The sequence below is a fragment of the Radiomyces spectabilis genome (assembly GCF_025331425.1).
Source record: "Radiomyces spectabilis strain NRRL 2753 chromosome Unknown BYT42scaffold_3, whole genome shotgun sequence".
Classification (NCBI taxonomy): Eukaryota; Fungi; Mucoromycota; class Mucoromycetes; order Mucorales; family Radiomycetaceae; genus Radiomyces; species Radiomyces spectabilis.
This window is the reverse complement of record NW_026251928.1, coordinates 2,275,065-2,299,780: the sequence shown is the minus strand read 5'-3', so window position 1 is coordinate 2,299,780 and position 24,716 is coordinate 2,275,065. Positions and strand designations below refer to the sequence as shown.

The window sequence follows — 24,716 nt, the reverse complement described above, 5'->3', positions numbered from 1 at the left end:
AATTCATAATATAAAAGAACATGACTAGCTTTTTTTTCCAGTGCACTTCAAAGACTGTTGTCAAAAAATTGATGATTTTTGGTCCATTTGGCACTGTTTTCCTCCTCGCTATTTGGCGCCTTCCGGGTAAGTTTTTGCATGAAATTGCGGCCAGCATCGCGTCCGACGGGGGGCGGCCCAAAATATTTCAGTTTGCGTTGTAGTAAAGACGACTGCATATTACGGTAAGATCATATTCCATGTTTCTTTTGGTGTCTGATAAACTGAATTGACTTTTTATGGAATCCGCACGTCCCTCAGAAAACTCTGCTTTGTCAAAGTAAGTTTAGTAAAAAATTGGATTTCAAAGAAGCACTATTTACTGATTGGATTCTTTTTAGTTTGTGAAAATTACGCAAAATTAGGGAAAATCCTGTAGACTTCGTGCATTTGTATCAGAAAAAAATAGGCCTGTGATATCAAGCAAATAAAAATATGCAGGTGGTTGCTTTTTGGATTTGATCAGCAATAAACAAACAAATAATTTAAAATGGGAATATAACAGTGCAGTTACGCACGTTTCTTTTTTCTCTTTTTCTTTTACAATCCTTCTTTGGGCCACATCCAGCCAAAGGTGTCTTCAATATCGCCACCCTGAATACCACGGTATTCCTTGTACAACTGGGCAAAACCTTCACCAATTTCTTGCTGATCACCGCTGCCGATATTGATCACCTTGTCACCACGAACAAACTTCTTCACGGGAGTGATAATGGCGGCGGTACCGCATGCGGCCACTTCAGCGAAGTGACCCTGTTCCAATTCTTCAAATTTGACAGGTCGTCGTTCCACCTGCCAGCCTAATTTTTTGGCAATATCTTCCAGCGACAGTCGTGTGACCGAAGCCAAAATGGTGGAGGAATCGGGTGTCACAAAAGTACGTCGGCCGTTGACATCGGGGGCTGTCAGCGCCACAAAATTCGAGGTGGAGAATTCATCAATGTAGGTATGCGTCTTGGAGTCCAAATGAAGGGTAATGGGATATCCTCTCTTCTTGGCCTCTTTCATTGGACCAAATGTAGGAGCATAGTTGCCACCGACTTTAGTAGCACCAGTACCATTGGGAGCCGCTATTAATTGGCAAAAACCAATCAATATTAAAAAATTCCCACATTACGCTGCATGCAGAAATAAAAAAAAACTTACTGCGATCAAAATCTTCAATGACCCAGGCATCAACGGGTTTGACACCGTCCTTGTAATAGTTTCCAACGGGCATACCGAAAACGACAAAGGTGAATTCAGGAGCGGCATCCATGCCGATGCAAGGACCACTGCCAAAGAGAACAGGTCGCAAATACATCGAACCTCCCGACGCCTTGGGAGGAACGTACTCGAGATTACCCTCAACGGTACGTCTTACGGCTTCTTCAAACACTTCAACAGGAACACGAGGCATGTATGCCATGTCAGCGCTACGCATCATGCGCTCGGCATTCATTCGTGGACGGAAGATTCTGACATGATCGTCGTCGTCACGGAATGCCTTGAGACCTTCAAAGCACTGAAGAACACCATTAATAAATCAAAAAAAGGCAACGATACAAACAATATAAAGAGATAATAAAAGCGAATAAGGGCAAGCTGTCATACCTGTTGACCGTAGTGAAGACCGGGAGCACACATATGGACCTTCAAGTAGGAATCCTTTTCAAAAGTTCCTTTATCCCAACCATTCTCTTCGGTCCAGGTATACTTCATATAACCATTGAGGTCTCTGAATTGGAAGCCAATATTGGCCCAGTCAAGTTTATCTGTAGGAGCCTGCACCATGTTCTGTTGTTCCAACTAATCCTTTCAGAAATGGGAACAAGTAAAAAAAAAAAAAAAAAAAAAGGCAGGGAAAAAAATCCGCAGGCTTTTAAATTCTGATTGGCGAGTCGAATTTCGGTCTATGACTCACGATGTTTCTACTGAATTTTGGCTTAAATTTTCTGCCATGTTTATGCAGCCAAGACAGGTACTCTCAATAGTCTGGCTTTTTAGTGTCTAAAACCAACATAGCCTTTGAAGTGGTGAACATGATGGGGGTTTGAATGGAAAAAAAAAGATTTAAAGGGAAATGAAAAAAAGAAGTGGGATGTCGTACAGTTTCATTGGCTACTGGTTGTCAGTGGCAGGAGTTGGATGATGCGATCAATGCGCAGGGCAATAACATATAAGGTTGTAACCCAACTCTCGATGGTTGGCATGATCCCTTTTAGTTTCTCGTTGGGCATTATGTTTTTGTTCCTTCTGGCTATGCACTTGCACAGTTACGGTAACTGTATCAAGAATATTAGGATGATCTGTAATTGCTTACTGACAAGGAAGAAAAAAAAGAGTTTAATTTTCTGGGGTTGAGAGGAAAGGGGAAGAGAGGGGGAAGAGAAATCAAACGTTCCAGGTCACCATATTCAGACAAAAAAGCACAAACCATGTGGCAACAAGTCACTCTATATATAAATCAATTTAGGAGGCGAAACCCACTTTCCTTTGGACGATGATTTCATCGTTTGGATCTAGTGACATGCACTTGTGGGGAGTCCCTTCCACGTCTGCACATTCACGTTCGTTCATGAAAAAAATAAACATCAAACAAATACAGATGATATCCATTGCCCTCTGTTGGATTCATCATCATGCAAGATAAAGAAAAAAGGGGAGAAAAAAAAGACGATGCTCGCGGCTGAGAGGAGGGGTCGCTTTGCTTGAGAAAAGAGTCAAAATAAATTTTATAAGGGGAGCAAGACCAGCCTAGTTTACCAAGCCAGAGAAAGCGGAAGGGAGGATGGCTTGACTTGCCACTCCATCTGTTTGAAATATGCAGCCGCAGGATGGTCCTCCTCTTCGTATCCCTTTCTCTTTTTATTTTCTTTTTTTTTTTTTTTTTTGCTCCTGCAAAAATAGGCAACACGCAGCAGCTTTCATAGCTCTTCTGTAAACTACATGACCTTTGTCACTCTTTGTCGTCTCCATTAACCATTATCACTCGCTGTTCTCTACCTTTTGTAGCGTTTTGCCCTTTAGCCAAATAACCGACTATTTGGTTCCCAATCCTATCTCTTTGTCACTCTTTTCAATCTGCAAGCAAAACGTATTTCGATTACATTCCTCTTCCCCTATTAATATATCATCAACTATACATATCTCACTTTTTCCTCTCTTCCCCATTATTTCCACTATTGTTATTATCTCGAAATCATAAAAGGGCTGACCAACAAAACGACGGCCGCTACGAGGTTGATATATGAAGTCAAAAGCAACGAACGATGACTCTCTGTCGAGCAGGGAAACCGCAGACTGTGGGCATCATTGTTGCTGCTGCTGTTGCCATGTCATGATCCATTGTTGCTGCTGCGCTTGTTTTCACCGTGTATCCTGCTGTCTATCTCATTCATATCTGCCGTTGCCGTCTTCTGCCTCATGGCAATTCCCCTCCGATCGAGATGTCACACCGAATACTTTGTCTGATGGGCATAGCCTTGCTGCGGTGCATTCCACACCGCGCGATTACCAAACTGCACCCCAGCTGAATAGTTTACTGGCCCCACCACCCAATTCACTGCGTCATTACAAACAGTCATTACGTCGACAACATGTGATCAATGAACTAATTCAAACAGAGCGTGATTATGTGCTGGATCTGCAGCATTTAGTCGAAGTAAGCCCATGTCACTCGAATCAAACGACATATACGCGCACACCTACAAACACAGTTTGTCCGGGTGAATTGTTTGTGGAACGTTCTTTATTGATGGGTATAATGATAGGTATGTTTTCAAACGCTTTTGCAGCAACCATGGATTTCGCGGGAACATAAGCAAGCGATTGTTCGGAATGCAGATGATCTGCTCATTCTGCATAAAAATTTCCTTGTGACACTCGAAAGCTCTCCTAGCCATATTGATAAAGAGAAGGAGTGTCGACATATTGCTAATGTCTTTCTTGAAATGGTAACGAAAATATGCATCTTAGCAATGATAGACAGTGAATGATGGACGTTGACTTGTTTCATTTAATTTTTTAACAGGGAGAACATTTCATGGTATATACCCATTACTGTGATTTGCACGATGAAGCCTGGTCTTTATGCGCCGAGTATCGTGGACGACCGGAATGGACGAGTTTTATCAGAGAATGCATGCCCACTGAGAATCAAAATTACACTAGTCCATCTGTTCAGAGTGGCCAAGGCAGTGAAACAACTACCTTTGGCGGCACCGGCAATAAACGACTTCATTTCGAAGATTATTTGATAAAGGTATGGGTCACTGAAGTTTGTCGATACAAGCGCTAAGCCGCTGTCATCTAATGATTTGTATCTGTTATCTTTTTTTTTGAAATCTCTTTTGCGCTCTTTTCTTTGATTCCATCCCATTGTTAACAGCCCGTACAAAGGATCTGCCGTTATCAACTGCTGCTGAAAGAAATCATTCACCACACACCTGAGGATGCCGACGAACGGGAACCATTGGATCAAGCACTTGAGATTATGCAGAGTATTGTTGCCGAGATTGACGAGCGAAAACATATTCGAGATACCACACTACGAACAGACCGATTTATTCAGCGATTAGATGGAGATTGGCGGTTAAATAAGCACCATGTATCTCAATTGGGCAATATCCTTCTAGCTGGTGCGCTGGAAGTGACTTACACTGCGCTCGGCCAAAGTGTAGCGAAACCACGATACCTGGGATGCTTTGTATTTCCAACCTATGTGATCCTTGTGCGCCCAAAAAAAGTCACCATCTACGAACCCAAACATTGGTTTCCTCTACGTCAAGCAGAATTGGAAGATATCCCCACATCCGAAGGTACGCGTCATTACCTTTTTATTGCTTTGGTTACACGGTATCACTCATGACGATGGAAATGGATACAATAGGTCAGCGGGAAAATACGTTTATTGTACGCTGCAAGAAACATACATTTGCATTTACAGCAACTTGTGCTCAAGAGAAACAGCTTTGGGTTTCCAAACTAAAAGAGGCCATTGACAAAGTCAAGAATGCAGACCCGTATGACATGTCGTCTGCAAATAAGCCTGCAGAAGACCTGATTGTCCCCTCTCTACCTGGTGTGGCCGGCAACACCAAAGCATCCTCATCGCGCATACGGCTATCACAATCGTTCAGCAATATTCTCGACACTGATTCCCCCGCACGGAGTCATTCCCTGGAAAAAGATACCTCGACTTCTGTCTCCAGTTGTCTACGTCGTTCTCTGTCTACCAGCATGCAACTTGATGAAGTGTATAATGCCGAAAGCCCAACCATACCTTTGTCATCCAAATCGTTTCTAGAGACCGGCTCCTCCTCCTCCCGGTCGCTGCATAAACGATATTCTGTCGATTACACATCCACACCTTCGAAAAGTGAAGTAACATTCAAAGCACGCAACAATTCGGAAACTTACCGGCGACCGTCGAGCGAAGCATGGCACAGTAATATCGCACGACGACGACCGAGTTCATTGGATTTGCTAACCTCATCGCCGTCCACGGGGAGTATGATTGGCAAGATGTCCTTTCAGTTTAAGAATAATCATCAAAATGCGATGCGGATGGCTGTCGATCATAAGCTACGGGATGTATGCACGCAGGATTACTTATCGTCCAGGGCATGGTTCATGCGGGAAAAGGATCTAGCGGCGGCTCACTCTCCGACGAGCAGCATTGATCTGCGGAAACGAAAATCAGCACCTTTTATGCGATCCTCCGCATCCAGTTTCTCTCTTATGATGCCGAGACGGACGAGTGACGGCGGACAATCTTCCAAACCATCTTCTCCGAATCGACCGCCGGATATTGACGTACAATCCACTCAAAGCTCTACGAGTTCACTGTTGGATGAACAAGCGTCCCCGCGACTATTACGAACGAACCAGGCCAGTACTTCCAGGCAACCGTCACAATCGAGCAATCTGCGGTTCTCAAGTACTAGTCAGACGTACAGTGGCATGCAACTGACCAATGCAACGAGCGACATGGCTACCCCTCATGAAACCGACAGCTGCATAGAGTATCCTACAGCTAATATGATTGATGAGCAAGAAAATGCACCACACCCCATCAAACGCGCACCAAGCATCCCATTCAATATGTTTTCCCGAACCAATCACAGTACATCCAATTACTCTCTCAACATGCAAGCAAGCAAACCTGCCAAACGAACGATGAGCCGCCTATTCCACAAACTGTCCAAGCTAGGTAGACGATCAGTCGATAAGCCCAGCGGCAATCTTGCCAGCAGAAAATATCACTCGGAACTCTTCATTGAAGATACATCCAGCGAAGTAAGCACTTCAAGATCATGCTGTAGTGTTGCGAGTATTTGTATTAACCCTCAATCTTTCTACTTTTTCTTTCAATGATTGGTACAAAAACCAATAGTTGGAGCATCCTTACCAGGCCTCTTTATCGAATATGTCGATGCAATTTCGAAAATCGCAGGACTCTCCTTTGAACAAATTACTTCATGCACCAAGATCGAAACCTTCGCAATCGTTGTTTCGATGGGGAAGCCATAATAGGCCGTCATATACAGATGATCGGCCGCTCAGAGATCCCAACAACGACAACAATAACCGTTCTTCCGACCACCGATCTTCTGCATTCGCTTACGCATCGACGCCTGTTCAGTCGCCCAAAGTTGGGCTGAAAGAAAAATTGAACGTAATGCGATCCAGCAGTAAATCTTGACATTGTAATACATCATAGTCTTTCTTTAAGTTAATAATTTATACATTTTCTTTCCTTTCCAGTTTCTCATCCCACCTCATTTTAATTTAAGGAAACTCTTTTTTTTTCTTGTAGTCGTATCAAATACATATCCGCTTGCATGGATCATAACAAAGCCAAAAAAAAAAAAAAGGCTCAGGCATTGGCAATGGGAGTTTCATGCGCAATAGACGGTAACAGCAGTCAAGCTGTGATAAGAAAAAGGGAAGCATGTTGAACAAAAACTAAGATTAGCAGCTCTATTTTTCGCTTTGCTTGGTAGTGGATTAATTTATTGGGGCGCCTCCTCCAACTTCACAAATGACTCCTGATTGTGGAGTGTTATTGTTCGCTTAGCAGAACGACGAACACAGATTGTTGCGGGACATTTTGAAACATAATCTAAATCAATCGCAATTTTAATCAAAGCTTTTCTTGCATTTGTTATCATCACGATAGAAAGATGGGACTTTGTAAAAACAGTATCTGATTGCACCTTTTTATAGGATGCAATGTATTTTTTACGAATTATGATATTAATTTTTCAAATAAGTGTAAGATGAAGTTGTACTATGGCTGGGCCATCCTCTGACGGTAGTATTTAAGAACATTTATAGTGATATAGGCTATTATAGTATAGTTTCAACTGAAAAAAGTCCTGAAAAACAACTGGGTTAACCTAAAGATGGACTTCTTGGCAAGCATTCAGAAGCCCCCAAGCGATTATTGCATCTTTTCATGGGGCCACACTCCGTGATCTTATCATCAGTAAACATTCAAGCCATGTAATATCAATTTGATTTGTTGATGGATCTTTGATTGGGATGCATAGAGATGCTATAAAAAATGGCTGAAAGATATTTGTCATATGTTTAAAACTGCGTCCGATCGCTGATCAGTTGTTCAACAGACCCACGTTCCTCAGGTGTGATAAATAAATTTTCAAGGCCAGACTAGGTGCACTTTTGGATCTATTGATCGTCTTATTGAAAAGGAAAAGGCGCTGCGTATATATTACAACAGATATGAATGTTCGATAGGTCCGCCTCAACGGCTGTGTACAACCGTCGACGAGATTTTCCCGGATTAGCCAGATATGGCAGCAGTCGATATCGATCTGTTATTATTGGTTTTATTACTGTAGGGCATCATTTCTCATAATGTTTACAGTAAGCCATACTCCCTTTTTTTCGATCAGCAGTTATTATATGAAATAACAAGTAACTTATCATTGCAAAGTGTGTTTGCGTTACACAAGGGTATGCGGTAATGTCCTCTTATGCTATCTTACCCTCGCTTCTACCACTTTTCATTGTTTTCTTGTATGAGCTATCTTAAACGCGTGCTTTATGCTCAGAGATGACTGGCATTAGTTGATAACCATAGTCAGATGAAGTTGGGTTCGGATCTGGAAGAACAAATAAAATGTTCAGATAGCCTTTCGTGCATCCAAGTGACCTCACCAGATGATGGAGGTGTGGTTGCGCATTTCACAGATATTAGAACGGCTATTACGTCTCGTAGCAGAATCCTCAGGAAGGACTTTAGTTGCGGAAGCACGGTTGCTTACTTGGTGGTTGTTTGTTGTTGTAGCATCAAGGCTAGCCACAGGACGGGCTTCAATAGAGGAAGTTGCACTCGCGCTCGTAGAAATACGAAACCAAAATTCCAGAGACCGATTCAGAAAAACAACAGTTTCCGTTTTCATATGTTACGAATCGTGTAATAGAAACCCACTTTTTTAATAGAGGTTTGTGTGGGGTATACGGCATCAATTATTGTTGTATCGGTCAATGCATGACAAATACAGAAGAAAACAGCGGCTGTTATAATAACCTGATGCATGAGGGTCGGCCAATGTTATTATTACGAGTACGACATGGGATTTGACGATCCGTTAACAATAACCCAGACAAATGATATCAGTGAACGATAATTGATCATAACATAATGATCAACAAGTCAGTAGCACGGACCATATCATGTTCGGACATCATATCAATTTAGGGGATGCACAAAGGATACCGGCCAAGTGAGTCCTCATGCAAATGCAAATTCGGCATCGATTCAAAAGAACCATGCTTGGGGTTCTCAAGATCCGCTTCATTTTTAGCAGCGATCATCGACGAAACAAACGTGTCAATGCTTCTCTGCAAGTAATATAACAACAAAACAAAACAAGTTTCCCAATGTTTAAATTCTTTTTCTTGGCTTTCTGCTTGTCTACTGGGGCTGATCGACCTTTTCTATTGGAGGATCGACATATTTTGGAACAAAAATACTCTGCAAAAGTGCGGCAACGTGCATTTGCTCACCTGTGTTGCTTTTGCATGGCATATCATTGGTATCCCGAATACCAGAGAATCCTGTATCATGATGATTTTTTTGTAAACCTTGCCGCTGCTGGATTATGCATCCATAATAGGTCAAACATTTTGGCATGCATCCACCATCTTTCTCATGCTGATCTGGTCACCGTGATGTTAACTGATCCACGGAAGCTAGATGATGTAAAATTGAAGATGGTTGATCCATTGGTTTCTTTGAAGATATGCCGAATATCGAATAGATCAGAATGATCCGTTTTTCCCTTCAAGATCAATGGGGATAGTAAAGAGCAAGTACTTGGATGCGGGGAGAGACATCACAAGTAATAAAGTGCATAACAAGTGAATATTCTTTTTTGGGATAGTTAGGATATGGATTGATGAATTGCAGACGAGAAAAAAAAATGGCGCCAACGAAAAAGAAACGAGAAGCAGTCGTGTGATGTAGGATTCAAATAAAAAAAAAAACCTGACCATGAATCCTATCAAATTCAACCCCTCTCCCTTCTTGGACTTGTCTCCCCTTTTGCTTACCGTCCTTTTATCTCTCATTCAGTCTGGACATGAACACCTTCAAAAAGGTCTTTAGACCCAAGCCTACTACAAATGATAACGTTGCGTTACCTTCTGACAAAGAAAAACGACGTCGACGATTCTCTTTCCTTACCAAATCACCTTCCACATTTGATACTTCAGCACGGTCCGCGTCGCAATCTTGTTCCTTAATAGACGAACAACCAGCAGGAAAACCACCGTTCATTTCCACCACATTTTTGAACAACTTTTCACAGAATGGAACGCCTCGAAGTCGTTCCTTTTTCGGACCCAGGTCAGCTCAAAGTTCTCATACATTTAGCACTCAGTCGAGCGAATCCACCACTCCTACCACCAGCAGAGGCTCTTTTGCCTATGCCGACTCGGGTCACTCGGCGGCATTTTCCTTGCCCACCGCTCCCGCCGCCGCAGCCACCATTTCAATCTCAGACAGTCGATCCATGCTCTCCATAGATGATGGCGATAGTTTATTAAAGCCAGCCGAAAGTTCCATTCGATCACATGGCAAAAGTCATGCATCCACAGCAAGCCAAACTCACGGCGTAAAATTAGTGGACCAAGATCAATACCTGCAGCTGGGAATGCAATACCATGAACGTGGTGAATTAGAGAAAGCCACGCATTACTGGCGATTATCGGCGGAAAATGAATCTCCTTTGGGTTTGTTCTTTTTCGGTATAGCATTGCGCCATGGTTGGGTAAGTAAATCCTACTTCATCTTTCCCCCTCCTGCAGTCGTCCCCTGTTTCTTTATACTCGTTCAAAAGAACAACAATGAAAATGACAAAATAGTTGGAAAGGCTAGGGAAACAAAGGAATAAGAAAGAAAAAGAAGGGGTTTGGGGCCGAGGCCATCGACGAAATTGGCTGTGAAGCTGACCAATATTTTTTTTCGCATGATTCTACGTATCTAGGGCTGCAAAAAAAATCCTGCTATTGCCGTTCGCCATTTACAGAAAGCCGCCGAATGCGCTGTTTTTGACCTTCAAACAGGGATTGCCAAATCGGTAATGGTAGCGAGGTCCGAGTTAGTCTTGGCCATCTATGAACTCGGTGTCTGCTTTCGACATGGATGGGGGGTAAGTTCGGGGGATAGGGTACAAAGAAAAAAGACGTCATTGGGAATGAGTGGCAGCAAAAGGAGTTACCGGCTAGAGGTTTTAATCAAAAAACTGATCTTCCTGGGTGGAAATACACGAGAGAGAGAAACTAACAAGGGTGGATTTTCAATGTAATAGGTACCGAAGAATTTCTCGACAGCCGCCTATTATTTCCAGATAGCGGCTAACCTAGGTGATCCCGATGCTCAAAATGACCTGGCTTTTTGTTACATGCATGGCCATGGTGTCAAGAAGGACATCCACAAGGCCGCCAAATATTATCGCATGGCAGATCAACAAGGACAAGGCTTGGTGGGAAATTCCTGGATTTGGAAGTCAAAATATGATCTCGTGGATGACTACGATCCCAATAGATCAAGCACCTCACTACCCTCGAAAGCCTCCATCAATAGTACCAAATAAGGGACGACTCTCCTCGGTTGTTGTTTTTCTTCTTCTTTTTTTTTGCAAGTCATAAGCTTACTGTTTTTATTCCATACTGTTCCATTCCCTTTAATCCTTAATCTATTTTTCTTGTTACTTTTCTATGATGGTTTTCATTTTTTATTTCTGTGCTTCATTCCCCTTTAACTTTTTGACAGAATAGATCAAAAATATTTAAAAATTGGTCCTAGCAAGACCAATTGTAACTATCATTCTCAATAGAGATTAAAAAGAAAACATAAACCCGATTTCTTATAAAGATATGTCGTGTATAAACCTTCAACCGAGGATCTCCATTGTAAAGATGAAGGATATGATGATCACAACAGAATTGGCTCAACACGAACGGCTTGGAAAGAGTCTCCTCACAATATTGATGAGGCATGAGTTCATTTTTCTGCATAAGGAATAAGGCACATTATATCTCCATAGACTCCTCATAAGGCGGATTGAGGTCTTGTTCTCTTTCTTTTCTTTATCATCACTTCTTTTTCGGACAACTGCGGATCATGGCAACAGTGTTTTCTCGGCTTGGTCTTATCGCTTTCCTATTCGCGATAATGGTCATTGCCGTAACAGAACAGGCAGCAACCGACCATATAGGTTGTAAATGTATAATGACGGCCTTGCGACCGGATTACACAGATGAGACACTGTGTCTTTGCTACAACAAAGCAGACGGAACCAAGAATAACACAACAGCATGTAACTCCCACCTTGGTAAGACATATTCCGGGAAATAATTAAAGGGATGGTTGAGTATCTTTTTTAACACAATGGCTGAAATACTTGTAGACCGTATTTTTGAGTTCTGCAACAACAATCACAATAGCGCATCCGAGTGGGACAATTGTGTGCGGAAACAATGTCCATGTAAGTCAGCTATTATTACTTGTCAGTCATTTCAGCCGACTAATCCGCGTTTCCTATGTATTGTAGAATGTATCTCCTGACATTTTCCTATCCAATCTAGTCAAGTCTACTTGTCTCCATACGACCATTTCGTACCCTTGTTCTACCATCACATTGCTTGCAGATTGAAAACAGATTTTAAATGAACCTTTAATTATTCATTTTTTTCTTAGTTAGTGAATACAGTTCTTCATTATGTTTGCCCGGCGTAACTATTTTACCAATAGACTTGAATCATTGAAGCTTCTAACATCGCGTGACATGCAGTATTATGCGAACAGCCATGATTTAAATAGTCTAATAAGAGAGAAGGTTGCTTAATATTAATTGATGTTAGATTTCCCGAAAGTGGTTGATGTGTTCGTTGTTTTTAATTTTTGCGTTGGTTTTGGCGAGGTAAGGAAATGCTTGATTATAGCAGGAAAAGCGTAGAAATTTTGGAGTGCCGCAGCTCGTACAACTGCGACACCATAATTTAAGAACGAACAAAAAAATATTCCCCCCTTTTTCCTTCCCAACCCCTTCTTCTTACACTCCAGCGTTGTTGTTAAATCGAAATCGTTTTATCGTACATCAGTAGCCTAAAGCAGATGTCACTCTCAGCTGATGAGGCTGCGTGTTCTATCTATGCGTTAACTGTCACACCTGAGAACAAGGCAATTGCAATGAAGCAGTTGAAGGATGCGAAGCTCGAGCCTGTAGTCTTCAGAACTGGGGATCCGACACTTGCATTTGCCGTATCCACAAAAAAGGTGGCGCTGGAACCTTTGCGCTATCATCGACTGATTGCTGAGGATTCTGCCGGCGATGTGACTGACGATGCAAGCTGCAACAGTGAGACCGAGAGCGTGAACAATGATTCGAGCGATAGCCAGCCGACGCGGTTCAAGAGTTACAAGCGTTCCCGGGTCATTGAGTTGGTGTCTAATATTTTTGTTGAACACCACATTGAGGGCCTTACGGACCAGCGATTCCTTAACGAAGATGAGGTCGCCGAAATCATCATGCCGCTGCTTCCAGATGCGAACCTTACAACAAGTATTCTCGCCGAGTACATGGCGAAAGATGGTCGCTGGGGGACCACAAGGAGGAAGCGTATGGAATATGGTCGAAAGCATGGAGTTTCTATAATGTGGTGAAGGAGGAGCACAGAGGTAAACCATAGAAACATTATTTAAAGTATATCATCCATACCTTTCATCAAAAAGATACCTCCCCCATTGATATTTTAAATAACAATATAAAAAATATAAAAAATAAATAATATTTAAAATTATAAAATAAACTAAATTGACTCCTTCTTATAGAAGATCGTGTAGTTGATGGTGAAAGTGAATGCGAGTAGAAAGGGATGACATAGGATATCACGAAGATATGTCGATAATCATTGAAAATGAGTATTATTCTTCAATGACAAAAAATGAGCATGCAGTTGCTACGATAGAACAAAGAAATTGAAAATTATGTTCCACACATTCGCCTTGGACAAATGCTTATGGAATTGTGCTCGGATGTGTTATGATTTGCGGATCGGATAAGATGTTTTTTATGATGCTCAGTCAGTGATCGACAATGACGGATCCTTGACTTCAAGATGAATGGAAAGATCCATGATCAATACCCTTTTCTCGATCTAACAGTAATTCTCTTATCAATCGGACCATATCCTCTGTCAATTCGAGACCCATGATCTGAATCCAATCACTATTACTTTCTCTGATGTGTCACACTTCATACCGAGACACGACCTAATAATCACATACTCATCAACATTGACTAAGTGGAATCGTTTTATAATATCTACGAATACAACCCTACCTTATGAGGTGATAACATATCAAAAGCATATATCCTGGATGACAGAACAAAGCGCGTAACTATAATCATTCGTCTGGAAACACGAGTGTAACGGGATTGGAGATGTTTGGTAAGGGTATTCTGAGTGAATTTACCTAGAAAAGGGACAGCAATTCTTGTGAACGAGAATGCCCATCACTTACCGAGCTAAAGTGTCCGTGAGAGTAAACCAGCCCCTCGAGACGAATAGGAAACTTCACATGGAGTTTGACTACAATAAAACGACGAAAAGAATTGAGGTAAAGAGAAGGCTATATCCTGGTGGCATAAAAAGTAGCTGATTGATTTATTTCATATTACAAGCGGTTGACTACTCATACTAGGGAAGATAGTGAGGTGATATAAGATAGATTTTTCACTTCGTCTTTCCTCTCTCATCTTTTTCTCAGTGAATGCAGCCCTCATGGAATCATTATGTTGTTTAATTTTTCGGCATAACTCCAAATAGCGTTCTCCAAATTGGGTATATAGCAGAGATAAGATAGATAAACGGTTCGTTGTCATCATGTGCTATTCCCTAGGAAAGCGGAAATGCTCCCGTGCAGTTATATATTCTTGACGGGAAAGGTATGTTTCTGCCTATAGCAAGGCAAAAGTGAACGTTCCTAAATGACGTGGATATCATTGCCTTGGACATTTCGCAGCTGCATGTTGATAGTAAGGGGAAGGGTATGGATGAGTGGCCACTGTGGTGTTTGCAAGTAAAAATAAATTTGAAGACAGAGAAAACCTGAAATCCTTTGAGACTCTGATTTGTTGAGAAGCAAGAGAAGGGAAAAAAGGCTCAGATCAATTCTTTATTCTATGTCTGCTTATATAGTTTATGATGAATCGTCATTTGAATTGATCGTATTGTAAAAAATCGTTTATCCTGCAGATATTGTCGTTGAAATGTACTGTAGATGAATGGCAATGAACGGCAGGAGGATACGGTTGTCTTGTGGCTTTTGGTTGACAAGGAAACGTTGAATGTGTGAATGTGGAACGCATGATTGTTTTATGTCAAAGGTCGGCTCCTGAGGAAAGATGGTCGTGAGGTTCATCTTCACTGATTAGGATTTGAGTGTGGTACAACTCGGTATATTTGAACTGCGGACGTTCTGAGGACATTGATCTAGCATGAGATTTATCCGTGGACAAGTACATAATGCGATGAAAGAGGAATGGACGTATGTGGAATACAATATTTTATTATACCATACACGACAGCCACAAAGAAGGTAGTGTTATGGCGGATCGACGTGATGGAACGTTTGCCTTTCCGGATGACTGATAGACTTGCCGCCTCCACTGATGATAACAATTTGCCTGCGAATAGGATACCCAGTAGGTCCAAACCGAGTCTGAAATACCTTAACTGTTTTTCCAGGAAAGCTGAGGCCAAGTGTGTCCAGCCATGTTTGGCCCTGAGGATACTGATGGCATAGAAGAAGGTATCAACATCGAGATCCTTGCCGGGACTAGGCATGACGATGTAAACAATAATTTCAAATCGGAAAATTTGAGCTGAAAAAAGGGTATCAACTGTGAATGTTTTTGAGCAAGGCGCGCCTAATATACTAAAGCGTCCCAGCCGCCAACACATCTTATTTCTATCCCAATTATACTCAGCCATCGCAGAATAGAACGTTTTGAGCCGTCTTAAGTCTCCGATCGGCCGTACTTAAGTTAATGAATAGGAGCTTTAGCCGGCAAGGTATAATGAAATGAAGTGGTGAGTGGGTTTTTTTCAGGTGGCCAGTGGGATTTTCCAAGTGGCGAGTGAGACTTTCAAGTGCCGATCAGCTATAAATCATAAATCATAGCTAGAAAATAATGCAGCTTTACTGATACAAATACCCCCTGATTTCAATCCGAAATAAAGCAGTGAATAACATACCAACATATCTCCTCATCCGATCTTCTTTATCAAGATGCTCAAGTAAAGCGCACTTTTAATTTTTCTTTACCTCAAACTATTTTAGTCAGGCAACAAAGGCCTTGGACTCTTTGATTTTTATTTTCTTTTTATTTTATCACCCTTTTTCGCCGGAACTGACGGACTTTATGATCTGATATTTATCGTTCGCACCTTATTAGCTGGTGCTCACTGACAACGAAATGAAATCGATCTACTTACCGCAATTTACGGTCGCCTTCCCAACAAGCCAAAAAAAGTCTACAACGAGTGGCTTTTATCGAAGTGGTGAGTGGTGAGTGCTATTTTGAAAAACACCATCTAGCCTGCCTTCTTTGTTTTTGAATATCAGAATTTCGATCTTTCAACTTGAGCCCTTCGAGTGCATTATTTTATCTAATCTGATAGAAAACACTAATTGCACATGAAGCTGATCTCATTATCGTGTTGCAATAGATCCAGATTGAGCGCAACTCACGTTTGACAATCTTTTACTTATAATTTCGCACCCCAGTTCCCATAACAGGAGTGTTCCTTCCTTTCAAATTTTCTGTTTATGTCTTTTTTCCGTTTCCAACTATTTTTACGTCCGCTTCACTACGCATATACTGAGCTGATAGCCGCCAAGTACATCTGATACTCACTAACTACCTCTTTTTTTATTTTTATTTTCCTGCGGAATAAAACTTTCCATCACCTATAGCCTAATAGTCTCCAGCAACGCACACTCGCCACCCATCACTATCTTCACACTTGCCACTTGCCACTTGTCACTTTCCATGAGCATGCACCACTTTTATGAGCACTCACCACTTTTTATAAGCAATCACCACTTTTCATGGGCACTCACCACTTGAAGAGCACCCTGAAAAATCTCACTCACCTGAAAAAACACACTCGCCCACCTGAAAAATACCACTCATTTACCATTTACCAGGTAACCTCAGTAAGTATGCGTCAAAAGAATGAGTGGCCACAGACTCTAAACTTTATTATTTGCTTTCCAATTCTTCCATCAGCGACCTCCTGTTTATCGCTAAGCATTTCTGAAAATGTGAAACGTGCATAGGTGAATCCGCCAATAGAGAATACCAAAATGCCTACATCGTAAGCAAGTGAAAGTCGTAACCGCAAGCCCCGGAGAAATGGTCACGGTTGTCCATCGCCATATGCACCTGCACCGTCCAAATCAGATATCAAATTAGGGAAACCAGGCGGCATTATCCAGCCTTCTGTCCATGCGCCAATAGAAGAAAGACGAAGAAAGTAGATCGTCGATGTAACACGTTCAAAGCGTACGAATGTAATCGCTGCAATCTTACGTGCCATCTATAACCACTAATTCGGGCGCCTATAGTACCATGTCAAAGCAGCTCGCGCAAAATCCGTCTTACGCGACGCAAGACCATGATCCTTAGTTGTACTCATCACGGTTGCTGGTTGTGACCCCACCATATTAATTGTCACTATCCTCCTAACGTAGGATTAAAAAAGTGAACGCTGGTGATGGTTATGTAGCATGGTCACTGTAACCTAGTTTTCAGGGTTTTACTGTTTGCACATTGAGTTCGCACATAATGGAACCGTTATTTGGAAACAACATGTTACGTATACGTTTCACATGCAGTGCACCAAGCTGTCTGAAAGAAAGAACGCGTGCATGTCTTAGCAAGGAATTATGCTGCATTTTCGGTCCTATAACTAGCCAAAGAGAGTCTCTGTATTTGCCGGTTCCACTCATGCATATTCGACGCAGATAGTATAGTGCGATTGGCTCTATCAGCTACCATGTCTAAGATGATATGTATTATAGATTTCGTTACGAATGCCGAAATTCTTGGAAAATCCACGTGCCTTCTGCTTGAAACTGCAGGAAGTACGATCAAAGTGCGTTCAAGCATCGGTATAGAAACTGCACATTCATGACTGCATTTTTTTTTGTTACATGTACAGAGTCAGAACTCGGTCACTGTGGCTTCAAAATAGCGGAAGTCGATTTTACCATCCACATGTGCCGTTGTTATATTTCCTTTGCCATTGAGCTGCTGAAGCTGCTAAAGTTTTCGAAATGTGAATCAGAGAAAGAACATTGAAAAGGTAGCGAGTTTCCACGGCCCTGCGATAAGGTTACAGCCGGAATCGCGTAAACCAATGAAAAGACGATGATCAAACACGCACCATGTTACCCCAGTAAGTTTCTGATATATTGCTCGACAGCATCTCGAATATACGATCATGGTTATTGCTAATTCTTTTATTGACTTCAAAGATTAGTTAACTTCCTCGTAGCAGTTTTTGGCTGTAGAAGTCAGAAATACAAACGAATGTGAATGATAGTTCAGGCACCTCGTTTTCGTACAAATCTAAAATACAAATGAATGAAGTAATGAATATACGTTGCATACAAATGATGAAACAACATCTCATTTGGCTATATTGGTAGCATATGGTATCATTGATGATGGCTTGTTCCTCCTACGAGAAAAAATCAATTTATCATATTTCTTTGCTGAAAGGAATCAAGGTGTCCACAGTTGATCCTTTCAGCGCCAGCCCCACATTTTTTATAATGAATCAACCAAGATGTTCACAGCTGATCATTTCAAAACTAAATGTATCACATTTTTTATGGTAAATTCAATAAGGAGTCCAAGGCTGATAAACGAAACTAGAATGATGCGATTATGATGGATGCAGTGAGTGCATCCTCCAGTGGAACACTGTGAGAAAATTAGTTCGATGAGACCGATTTTCCCACATTCGTAAACCTAGCAATTTTATCATTTGATGTGACTATCGTTTGTTCGAGTGCCTCAATATAAATACATTTACGCCTCCAGACAACTGTTTCGACTTTATTTATCAATTCTTTGCGTCCTGATTCCCCAATATCTATCCTGGATTCGTCAACTTGTATATTAACCACCAAGGCCAAGGTTTCGCTTCGCTCCATTGTTTTTTCCCTCGCCACGACTCTCTAGAAATGGTGTCTTCATCGTGGTATCACCATTCAAGTCGATGCATATACAAGGCCTTTCGGACTCCAATGCCGACTTTGAATCCCGTCGCCCTTACCAGAAAACCAACTGGACGTGACACCGCCACGCGGTCCAGCCATCCGACATCACTTCGGTTCAAACGACGTCGATCTGTTTGCGGATTCGGACGACAAGTCAGTTACCCCAAAGTACGTAGCATGGCTTCCGGACCCGGGGAACCTATACCGACACATGCACGATCCGCTGGTCCTAATTCCACCACCCGTTTCTCAACCCATCGTGGAATCTTAGGAACAGCCACTACCTATAGAACGTATCATGCATGTTGACAACCTCACAACATCATGATATCACACCCATAGTCGTTGCCGGCAGAAGCTCATTCACGAACAGATTCCACGTGCAACTAGGTTACTCGGTGATGACCCCATTGACTACATCATTGAGCAGCAATTCCTTGACGAAGAGGAGGTCCACAGCATCCTATTCCCGCTGCGCCAAGATCCGACCGCCATCGCCAAATGTTTCCGAACGAGGCATCCTGGCCGACATATTGTGTGGTGTCGATCCTGGCCGCAATCATGTCTTCACAGCATCTTAGGGTCGTGGCGAGAACCGACACTATGGTAAATGGTGGCGCTGGGGGACCACAAAAAGACAATGCATCAACTCTGGCCGATAACATGGACGCACTTACAACGTGCTCATGGAGAAGCATAGAGGTAAACTCTTTCTGACTTTATGTGATAGCCAAATTGACTCCTTCTTATAGATCTGGCATGGCTGAGCCTTGAAAATATCGAGCAATTCAGATCGATGGTCAGAGCTCAAGTCCCTTCATCTTCAGGCCATCAAGCTGAAATCGAAATTGCTTGTGAAGCTGTCTATGGCTCACTCAATACATCAGCAGAAAGCGCGATTAGTCAGAGAGACAAATCGGCGAACTAGAAGAGTTCAGAGATCGCCACAAAGAACATTGATGGTGACACGCAAGGTAATTATCGCCATTGCCAGAGCAAGATCTCATGTGCTTTTCATTTTTCCTTTTTCCAAGATCTTATGTGCTTTTCATTTTCCTTTTTCCAAGATCTCCTGAACCACGTGCAAGAATCTGAAAGGCAAATCCGACTGGTGGTCATAGACTACGCCGGTTTATCCACAAACCCAGAAGACGTGAAGAAATTCTTGCAGTAAGTTTGGGAATCATATTTGTGTACACGGTATTGACAAAGATTTTGTGATTTCCACAGAAAGAACGCCAATATTGTCGAAGTGGTCGTCGACATGGGGTTCAAAGTAGAGATTTATACCCGCTTCGATCTCCGGCAGGACAAGGTCCTCCAATTATTCCAATGCAGGCAAAAATGCGTGCAGCGGTCACGGTAGGCATTATTGCGTTGTGATTGGGTTTAGTCGAGTTTGCTAAAAATCGTGAAGTTGATGTGAAAAGTGAATGCGAGTAGGAAATGACATAGGATATTACGGGGATATGTCGACAATCATTGAAAATAGGTATATTCTTCAAATAAGAAAAATGAGCATGCAGTTGCCACGCAGAATTGAAAATTATGGTCCACACATACGCCTTGGAAAAATGCTTACGGAATTGTGCTCGGATGTGTTATGATTTGCGGATGGGATAAAATGATCTTTCATGAAGCTCAGTCAATGATCGACAATGATCGGATTTTTGACTTCAAGATGAATGGAAAGATCCATAATCAATATCCAACCTTCTCGATCTAACAGTGTAATTCTCTTATTAATCGGACAGTATGCTCTGTCAATTCGAGACACATGATCTGTGTATCCGATCATTATTACTTTCTCTGACGTGAGTCACTTCATACCGATACACAAACTATAATTACATAACCATCCACATTGACTAAGTGGATCGATGGTGTGGTATCTTTTTGATGAAAGGCATGGATGGTATATAATACCCTACCTTATGAGATGATAACATATCAAAGCCTATATCCTGGATGACGGAACTAGGCGCGTAACTGCGATCATTCGTCGGGAAACACGAGTGTAACGGGATTGGAAATGTTCGGCCTTACAATGTTAGGTATTCTGGGTAAATTAACCTAGAAAAAGGACAGCAATTCTTGTGAACGAAAACGATGGAGTTTGACTACAATAAAACGACGAAAAGAAGTGAGCAAAGAAAAGGTTATATGCTTGTGGCATAAAAAATAGCTGCTTTATTTATTCATATTACAAGCGGTTGACTACTCATACTAGGGAAGATAGTAAGGTGATATAAGATAGATTTTCAGTTCGTGTTTCCTCTCTCATCTTTTTGTCAGTGAATACAGCCCACATGGGATCACTATGGTGGTTAATTTCCCGGCATAACTCCAAATAACGTTCTCCAAATCTGGGTATATAGCAGAGATGAGAGAGATAAACGTTCGTTCTCACCATCTCCTATTCCCTAGGAAGACGAATATGCTCCCGTGCAGTTATATATTCTTTACCGGGAAGGGTATATGTCTGCCTATAGCAAGGCAGAATGAAGCAAATGAACGTTGCTGAATGGCGTGGATATCATTGCCTGGGATATTTCGCAGCCGCATGTTGATGAGAAGGGGCAGGTACAGATGAGTGGCCACTGTAGTGTTCGTAAGTAAAAATAAATGTGAAGACAGAGAAAACCTGAAATCTTTCGAGACTCTGATTTATTGAGACAAGAGAAGGGAAAAAAGGCCCAGATCAATTCTTTATTCTATGTCTGCTTATACAGTTTATGATGAATCGTCATTTGAATTGATCGTATTATAAAAAATCGTTTATCCTGTAGATATTGCCGCTGAATGTACTGTAGATGAATGGCAAGAGGATACGGTTGTGCTCTTGATTTTTGGTTGACAAGGAGACGGTGAATTTGTGAATATGGATCGCATGATTATTTTATGGCTTGACTGTTTTATGTCAAAGGTCGGTTCCTGAATAAAAATGGTCATGAGATTCATCTTCATTGACTAGGATTTGAGTGTGGTAGAACTCGGTGTATTTGAACTGCGAACGCTCTGAGGATATTGACCTAGTATGAGATTTATCCGTTGAAATGTATATAATGCGATGAAAGAGGAATGGACGTATGTGGAATACATCATTTTATTACACCAAGCACACAGCCACAAAGAAGGTGAGGTGATGGCGGCATCGACGGTAATAGAACGCATAACGTACGCCTTTCCAGATGACTGCTAGGACTTGTCGTCTCCATTGAAGTTATGACTTGCCTGCGAGTAAAATACACAATAGGTTTCTTCCATTAAGTCTGCAATGCCTCAATTGTTTTTCCATGAAAGCTGAGACCAGGTGTGTCCCAGTCATGTTTGGCCCTGAGGATACTGATGGCATCAATGAAGGTATCAAGACCGAGATACTTGCCGGGACTAGGCATGACGATGTAAGCAATTATTTCAATCGAAAATTGTGCTGAAAAAAGGGATATCAACAACTGTGAAGATTTTTGAACAAGGGCGTCTAATATACTAAAGCGTCCCAGCCGCCAACACATCTTATTTCTCTCCCGATTATGATTCAGTGATCCAAAATAGAATGCTTTGGGTCGTGCCAAGTCGTCCGATCGGCCCAAATGGGCTTACTAAATTAGTACCTAATTAAGTTAATTGATAGAAGCTTTAGTGACGAAAGGCATAATGAAATGTAAGTGGGCAGTGTGTTTTTTTCAGATGGGTCAGTGTTTTTTTCAAGTGGCCAGTGGGTTTTCTCAAGTGGTGAGCGGGCTTTTTTCAAGTGGCCAGTGTGTTTTTTTCAGGTGGGCCAGTGGAATTTTTCAAGTGGCCAATGGATTTTCTCAAGTGGTGAGCGGGTTTTTCAAGTGCCTCTTTTTGATTTTCCTGGCAGCCATGTTTGGTTTTTCGCCTGCCGATGTTTAATTTTCCATCCGTTTTTTATTGGCCGGATGTGCCGTTCTCCATTAACCGGTTCATCTATTCCTCACCACCCGCTACTTATCTTCACCACGTGAAACTTGCCACTTGTCACTTTCATGAGCACTCACCACTTGAAGAGCACCCTGAAAAATCTCCCTCATCTGAAAAAACACACTCGCCCACCTGCACAAAATACCACTCATTTACCATGCGTCAAAAGAATGAGTAGCCACAGACTCTAAAATTTATTATTTTCTTTCCATTTCTTCGATTTGCGACCTCCTGTTTATCGCTAAGCATTTCTGAAAATGTGAAACGTGCATAGGTGAATTCGCTAATAGAGAATACCAAAATGCCTATATCGTAAGCAGGTGAAAGTCGTAACCGCAACTGCCGGAGAAATGGTCACGGTTGTCCATCACCATATGCAACCGCACCGTCCCAATCAGAGACCGAATTAGGGAAACCAGGCGGAATTATCCAACCTTCTGTCCATGCGCCAATAAGAAGAAAGACAAAAAAAATAGATCGATGTAACACGGTTCAAAGCGTATGAATGTAATCGCTGCACTCTTCGTGCCTTCAATAACCACTAATTTGGGCGCCAGTAGCACCATGTCGAAGCAGCTCGCACAAGAGCATTTTTACGCGACGCAAAACCATGACCCTTAGTTGTACTCACCACGGTTGCTGGTTGTAACCCCACCACATAAATTGTCACTATCCTCCTAACGTAGGATAAAGAAAAGTGAGCGCTGGTGATGGTTATGGAGCATGGTCACTGTAACCTAGTTTTCAGGGTTTTACTATTTGCACATTGAGTTCGCACATAATGGAACCGTTATTTGGAAACAACATGTTATGTATACGTTTCACATGCAGTGCACCAAGCTGTCTGAAAGGAAGAACGCGTGCATGTCCAAGCAAGGAATTATGCTGCATCTTCGGTCCTATAACTAGCCAAAGAGAATCTTTCTGTATTTGCCGGTTCCACTCATGCATATTCGACGCAGATAGTATAGTACGATTGGCTCTATCATCTACCATGTCTAAGATCATATGTATTATAGATTTCGTTACGAATGCCGAAATTCTTGGAAAATCTACGTGCCTTCTGCTTGAAACTGCAGGAAGTACGATCAAAGTGCGTTCAAGCATCGGTATAGAAACTGCATATTCATGACTGCATTTTTTTTGTTACATGTACAGAGTCAGAATTCGGTCACTATGGCTCCAAAATAGCGGAAGTCGATTTTACCATCCACATGTGCCGTTGTTATATTTCCTTTGCCATTGAGCTGCTGAAGCTGCTAAAGTTTTTGAAATGTGAATCAGAGAAAGAACATTGAAAGATAGCGAGTTTCCACGGCCCTGCGATAAGGTTACGGCCGGAATCGCGTAAACCAATGAAAAGACGATGATCAAACACGCACCATGTTACCCCAGTAAGTTTGTGATATATTACTCGACAGCATCTCGAATATACGATCATGGTTATTGCTAATTCTTTTATTGACTTTAAAAATTAATTAATTTCCTCGTAGCAGTTTTTTGGCTGTAGAAGTCAGAAATACAAACGAATGTGAATGACAGTTCAGGCACCTCGTTTTCGTACAAATCTAAAATACAAATGAATGAAGTAATGAATATACGTTGCATACAAATGATGAAACAACATCTCATTTGGCTATATTGGTAGCATATGGTATCATTGATGATGGCTTGTTCCTCCTACGAGAAAAAATCAATTTATCATATTTCTTTGCTGAAAGGAATCAAGGTGTCCACAGTTGATCCTTTCAGCGCCAGCCCCACATTTTTTATAATGAATCAACCAAGATGTTCACAGCTGATCATTTCAAAACTAAATGTATCACATTTTTTATGGTAAATTCAATAAGGAGTCCAAGGCTGATAAACGAAACTAGAATGATGCGATTATGATGGATGCAGTGAGTGCATCCTCCAG

At 41.7% G+C, this 24,716-nt stretch overlaps 7 protein-coding genes across 7 annotated transcripts; 5 read left to right on the top strand and 2 right to left on the bottom strand.

Annotated features, from left to right (window-relative positions):
• Positions 1-224: 224 nt before the first annotated feature.
• Positions 225-1,845, bottom strand: BYT42DRAFT_561321 (branched-chain amino acid aminotransferase). The gene is made up of 3 exons (XM_051567355.1): positions 1,633-1,845; positions 1,186-1,543; positions 225-1,109 (listed from the first exon to the last, which is right to left on the bottom strand). Exons 1-3 carry the CDS (start codon positions 1,810-1,812, stop codon positions 580-582), a joined length of 1,068 nt encoding a protein of 355 aa, XP_051426620.1. The 5' UTR covers positions 1,813-1,845; the 3' UTR covers positions 225-579.
• Positions 1,846-1,876: 31 nt separating this feature from the next.
• On the top strand, positions 1,877-2,393 carry BYT42DRAFT_561319 (uncharacterized protein). Its single transcript, XM_051567354.1, has one exon. It carries the CDS (start codon positions 2,167-2,169, stop codon positions 2,380-2,382), a length of 216 nt encoding a protein of 71 aa, XP_051426619.1. The 5' UTR covers positions 1,877-2,166; the 3' UTR covers positions 2,383-2,393.
• Positions 2,394-2,918: 525 nt separating this feature from the next.
• BYT42DRAFT_561317 (uncharacterized protein) lies at positions 2,919-6,841 on the top strand. The gene is made up of 6 exons (XM_051567353.1): positions 2,919-3,682; positions 3,792-3,974; positions 4,052-4,282; positions 4,409-4,838; positions 4,910-6,318; positions 6,416-6,841. Exons 1-6 carry the CDS (start codon positions 3,269-3,271, stop codon positions 6,722-6,724), a joined length of 2,976 nt encoding a protein of 991 aa, XP_051426618.1. The 5' UTR covers positions 2,919-3,268; the 3' UTR covers positions 6,725-6,841.
• A 2,087-nt stretch (positions 6,842-8,928) lies between these two features.
• Positions 8,929-9,539, top strand: BYT42DRAFT_561315 (uncharacterized protein; the record flags this gene model as incomplete). The annotated part of the gene is made up of 1 exon (XM_051567352.1): positions 8,929-9,539. One exon carries the CDS (start codon positions 8,932-8,934, stop codon positions 9,319-9,321), a length of 390 nt encoding a protein of 129 aa, XP_051426617.1. The 3' UTR covers positions 9,322-9,539.
• Positions 9,540-11,416, top strand: BYT42DRAFT_561312 (uncharacterized protein). The gene is made up of 3 exons (XM_051567351.1): positions 9,540-10,322; positions 10,539-10,703; positions 10,863-11,416. Exons 1-3 carry the CDS (start codon positions 9,633-9,635, stop codon positions 11,145-11,147), a joined length of 1,140 nt encoding a protein of 379 aa, XP_051426616.1. The 5' UTR covers positions 9,540-9,632; the 3' UTR covers positions 11,148-11,416.
• A 166-nt stretch (positions 11,417-11,582) lies between these two features.
• BYT42DRAFT_561309 (uncharacterized protein) lies at positions 11,583-12,315 on the bottom strand. The gene is made up of 3 exons (XM_051567350.1): positions 12,108-12,315; positions 11,964-12,041; positions 11,583-11,888 (listed from the first exon to the last, which is right to left on the bottom strand). Exons 1-3 carry the CDS (start codon positions 12,188-12,190, stop codon positions 11,717-11,719), a joined length of 333 nt encoding a protein of 110 aa, XP_051426615.1. The 5' UTR covers positions 12,191-12,315; the 3' UTR covers positions 11,583-11,716.
• Positions 12,316-12,533: 218 nt separating this feature from the next.
• BYT42DRAFT_561308 (uncharacterized protein) lies at positions 12,534-13,376 on the top strand. The gene has a single exon (XM_051567349.1). The coding sequence runs from the start codon at positions 12,671-12,673 to the stop codon at positions 13,217-13,219; it is 549 nt and encodes a 182-aa protein (XP_051426614.1). The 5' UTR covers positions 12,534-12,670; the 3' UTR covers positions 13,220-13,376.
• Positions 13,377-24,716: the final 11,340 nt, after the last annotated feature.

What these genes read in the sequence shown, in the direction of transcription:
- BYT42DRAFT_561321 (XM_051567355.1), bottom strand. Translation starts at nt 1,812, where the DNA reads ATGGTGCAGGCTCCTACAGATAAACTTGACTGGGCCAATATTGGCTTC. An exon ending in GTCTTCACTACGGTCAACAG is followed by an intron (nt 1,544 to 1,632) that starts GTATGACAGCTT and finishes GGTGTTCTTCAG; the next exon opens with TGCTTTGAAGGTCTCAAGGC. An exon ending in CATTGAAGATTTTGATCGCA is followed by an intron (nt 1,110 to 1,185) that starts GTAAGTTTTTTT and finishes GCCAATTAATAG; the next exon opens with CGGCTCCCAATGGTACTGGT.
- BYT42DRAFT_561319 (XM_051567354.1), top strand. Translation starts at nt 2,167, where the DNA reads ATGATGCGATCAATGCGCAGGGCAATAACATATAAGGTTGTAACCCAA.
- BYT42DRAFT_561317 (XM_051567353.1), top strand. Translation starts at nt 3,269, where the DNA reads ATGAAGTCAAAAGCAACGAACGATGACTCTCTGTCGAGCAGGGAAACC. An exon ending in ATCTGCAGCATTTAGTCGAA is followed by an intron (nt 3,683 to 3,791) that starts GTAAGCCCATGT and finishes GTATAATGATAG; the next exon opens with GTATGTTTTCAAACGCTTTT. An exon ending in CTAATGTCTTTCTTGAAATG is followed by an intron (nt 3,975 to 4,051) that starts GTAACGAAAATA and finishes ATTTTTTAACAG; the next exon opens with GGAGAACATTTCATGGTATA.
- BYT42DRAFT_561312 (XM_051567351.1), top strand. Translation starts at nt 9,633, where the DNA reads ATGAACACCTTCAAAAAGGTCTTTAGACCCAAGCCTACTACAAATGAT. An exon ending in TAGCATTGCGCCATGGTTGG is followed by an intron (nt 10,323 to 10,538) that starts GTAAGTAAATCC and finishes CTACGTATCTAG; the next exon opens with GGCTGCAAAAAAAATCCTGC. An exon ending in GCTTTCGACATGGATGGGGG is followed by an intron (nt 10,704 to 10,862) that starts GTAAGTTCGGGG and finishes TCAATGTAATAG; the next exon opens with GTACCGAAGAATTTCTCGAC.
- BYT42DRAFT_561309 (XM_051567350.1), bottom strand. Translation starts at nt 12,190, where the DNA reads ATGGTAGAACAAGGGTACGAAATGGTCGTATGGAGACAAGTAGACTTG. An exon ending in AAAATGTCAGGAGATACATT is followed by an intron (nt 12,042 to 12,107) that starts CTACAATACATA and finishes TAGCTGACTTAC; the next exon opens with ATGGACATTGTTTCCGCACA. An exon ending in GCAGAACTCAAAAATACGGT is followed by an intron (nt 11,889 to 11,963) that starts CTACAAGTATTT and finishes AATATGTCTTAC; the next exon opens with CAAGGTGGGAGTTACATGCT.
- BYT42DRAFT_561308 (XM_051567349.1), top strand. Translation starts at nt 12,671, where the DNA reads ATGTCACTCTCAGCTGATGAGGCTGCGTGTTCTATCTATGCGTTAACT.